The sequence below is a fragment of the Tupaia chinensis genome, unplaced genomic scaffold (assembly GCF_000334495.1).
Source record: "Tupaia chinensis unplaced genomic scaffold, TupChi_1.0 Scaffold000356_2, whole genome shotgun sequence".
Taxonomy (NCBI): Eukaryota; Metazoa; Chordata; class Mammalia; order Scandentia; family Tupaiidae; genus Tupaia; species Tupaia belangeri.
Window position 1 is genome coordinate 364,294 of NW_006159852.1, and position 3,344 is coordinate 367,637.

The 3,344-nt window shown below is 51.6% G+C and overlaps 1 protein-coding gene across 1 annotated transcript in view; it reads left to right on the top strand.

Moving 5' to 3' along the window:
- Positions 1-3,344, top strand: part of CATSPERD (catsper channel auxiliary subunit delta) — a 38,354-nt gene that overhangs the window by 18,007 nt on the left and 17,003 nt on the right. The window contains exon 10 of the mRNA XM_027773530.1: positions 1,633-1,811. Within this exon, the coding sequence (XP_027629331.1) occupies positions 1,633-1,811 (179 nt within the window). The remainder of the gene's footprint in view (positions 1-1,632; positions 1,812-3,344) is intronic.

Here is a 3,344-nt window from a genome sequence, read left to right on the forward strand (position 1 = left end):
CCGCCCTATCACAAAAACCCCTCCAAAAAAAAAATTATTAAAAAAAAAAAAAGGAAGAGGCTCGTTTTAGCACGTTAGAGAGTGCAGAGTTCCCTTCCCAGCTAGCCGCGGTCCGCCCTGTTAATTGTCTGCCACGTTCTCTGTCTCGTAGGCGGTGTTCGCCGGCACTTTGGGTGGAATATTCTTCTTCCAGTCCTTTGCACAACTCGGGATGCTCTTAGTCAGAGTAAAGAAGGTAGGGGGGCTAGTGAGCGGCGCGGTGGTCAGGCACTGGATCCCGCATGGCCAACCGGGGTTCGCATCCCAGCCCTGGTGGTTTGAGAATCGCGCTGGGCACGGCGGCAGTGTATGCCCAGGAGGAGGAGAGATTGCCAGTGGCCATCCCCCTGGGTGTGGTTTCTCACTTCCCCTCTCCCTGCCTCTCTCTGGCAAGTGCGCACGCATCCTATGGCAAAAACCTGTACAATTGTGTAAAAAAGAAAAGAAAAAGGAGGAGGCGCCTGTGCATGCATGCCCAAGATCCCGAGAGGAGAATGGAGGAGAAGGGATTGCGGCGTGGCCACCTCCCCTGGGGGGTGACTTCTCACTTTCTGTCTCTCTGTCTCTGTCTTTTTGGTGAGTGCACGTGTCCTATAGCAAAAACCTCTCAAAAATAAATAAATAGATAGATCTATAAAAGAAAACCTGATTACTTTCTAGGCTGGTCGGGCAGCATGATGGTTAAGGAAGCTGGGTGCCGCATGGCCAACATTGCATTTTGAGTCCTGGACCTGGTGGCTTGAAAAAACACACCAGGCATGTGTGCATGCATCCCCAAACTCCTGAGAGGATGAATGAAGACGGGATTGCAGAGTGGCCATCCCCACTGGGGGGTGATCTCTCAGTCTCTGTGTTTCTGTCTGGTGAGTGCACCGGCCCTGTAGAAAATGTATGTACTTATTTATTTTTCAGAGATTTTTGCTATAGGGCACGTGCGCTCACCAAAGGGACACAGAGAGACAGAGACAGAATGCAAGAAACCAGCGCCCAGGGATGACTGCGCCGCAATCCCTTCTCCTCCATTCTCCCCTCAGGATCTTGGCATGCACGCACATGTGCCCGGTGTGAATTTAAGCCACTGGGTCTGGGACTCAAGCTGTGGTCTACCACATGGGAGTCCAGCGACGTAGCCATTATGCCATCTTCTGGTCCCATATAGTAAATTTAAAAATCTAGGGGCTAGCAGGTGGCGTGGTGGTTAAAGGTGCTAGATCCCCACATGACTGAGCATAGTTCGAGTCCCGGATCTGGTGACTTGCTTTTTCCTTTTCCTTTTCTCTCTCTCTTTGTCTGGTTAAATTTAAAAATTGAGAAGAAATGGAATTAAATAAATACTCCTTTAAAAGTGAATAAATAAATAACTCTCCCACTTTCTCTCCCTCTCTCTCTGGTCAAATTAAAATAAATGAATGAATAAATTTTTTAAAAAGTTTAAAAAAAAGTGAATAAATAAAGTAGGAATAAATGAAAATACATAAGAACAAGAGGGAGCTGCAGGGTGGGCTGGCGGCGGCGGGGATGGGGCGGGGCCTCGGTGGCTGGGTCCCCTAGTAGGCCTCACGTGCCCCCAGGAGTCCTCCTGTTCTCCCATAGGTCAGCTCGTCAGCCCCATCATGGTCCAGCAGGGGGAGAAGACCGTGCGCCCTTCCATTTTCGGAGCCGGCATCACCATCCACTCCATCGCTACCAGTGCGTCCCCGACCCGTCAGACCCCACCCCGCTGGAGACCCACAGCCAGCCCCCACACAGCCCCCGCAGGGACGGTCCCGCGCGTACGCCCGTGTGCCCCGTGGGGACGCCAGGCTGTGCCAGCTGGCTACCCCGAGCTGGGGGGCTTCGAACAACACAGCGGAACTGTGTCCCAGCTCTGGGGGCAGCAGGCAAAGTTGAGGTGTCCAGAATCCCCAAAGGAGGGAGAAATGGAGGAGAAGGGATTGCAGCGTGGCCATCCCCCTGGGGGAGGAGTAACTTCTCACTTTTCCCCTCTCTGTCTCCAGAGAGCACACACACCTTACAGCAACAGAGGACAGACGGAAAGTCAGCGTCCCCACAGCACTCCCTCACTACATGTTCATCTCTCTGTTTAAAATGAGCCTGTAGGGCCAGCTGGTGGTGTGATGAAGGCGGCTGAATTCCCACAGCCGAGTGCACAGTTCAAGTCCCAGACTCGGCAGCTTGAAACTCAGGCCGGGCGCATGTGCATGCGTGCCCACGATCCCAAGGGGAGAATGGAGGAGAAGGGATTGCGGCGTGGCCATCCCCCCGGGGGGTGATTTCTCACTTTCCCTCTCTCTGTCTCTCTCACATGTCTGATAGCAAAAACTAAAAAAATACAAAGAGAAGAAAACAATGATCTTGGCGATCAGGCAGTGGTGCCCTGGTCATGTGACTGGACCACGTGGGAAAGGACCTAGGTTCTCATCCTGGGGCCTCCCTAGGAGTGAGTTTATAATGATTCCAGTGAGGCACTTGAAAGTTTTCTTCTTTTGCTTTTCATTGATTTTTTTGTTTCTTAAAAAAATTTTTTTGTTGGGACCAGCAGTTAGCATAATGGCTATGTCGCTGGACTCCCACGTAGTCGACCATGGTTTGCATCCCGGACCCGGTGGCTTAAACTCACACCGGGCACATGTGCGTGCGTGCCCAAGATCCCGAGAGGAGAATGGAGGAGAAGGGATTGCGGCGTGACCATCCCCCCTGGAGGGTGATTTCTCGCTTTCTGTCTCTATGTCTCTCTCTGTCTGGCGAGCGCACGCGACCTATAGCAAAAACCTCTCAAGAAAAACATTTTTTTTTGTTAAATGTGCTTGCCAGAGATAGAGATGGAGAGAGAGGGAGAAGGGACCCCCCAAGAGCTGAGTCATGCTGCGATTTCTTTCTTTTTTTTTTTTTTTTTGGAGAGGTTTTTTCGCTATAGAGTGATGCACTCGCCAGAGAGACAGCGAGAAATCACCCCCAGGGGGGATGGTCACGCCGCAATCCCTTCTCCTCCATTCTCCTCTCGGGATCTTGGGCACGCACGCACACGCGCCCAGCGTGAATTTTAAGCCACTGGGTCCAGGACACGAACCGCGGTCGACTACGTGGGAGTCGAGCGACATAGCCATTACGCTAACTGCTGGTTCCCATGCTGCACTTTCTTCAGTCTCCTCTCAGGGTTCTGGGCAGGCACTCTTCTTTCTTTTTTTAAAAGTGATTTCATTTACCTTTATTTATGTATTTTTGTATATATTTAAATTTGACCAGAGGGACAGAGAGAGAGAGTGAGAAAGCAGGTCGCCAGGCCCGGGACTCAAACCATGGTC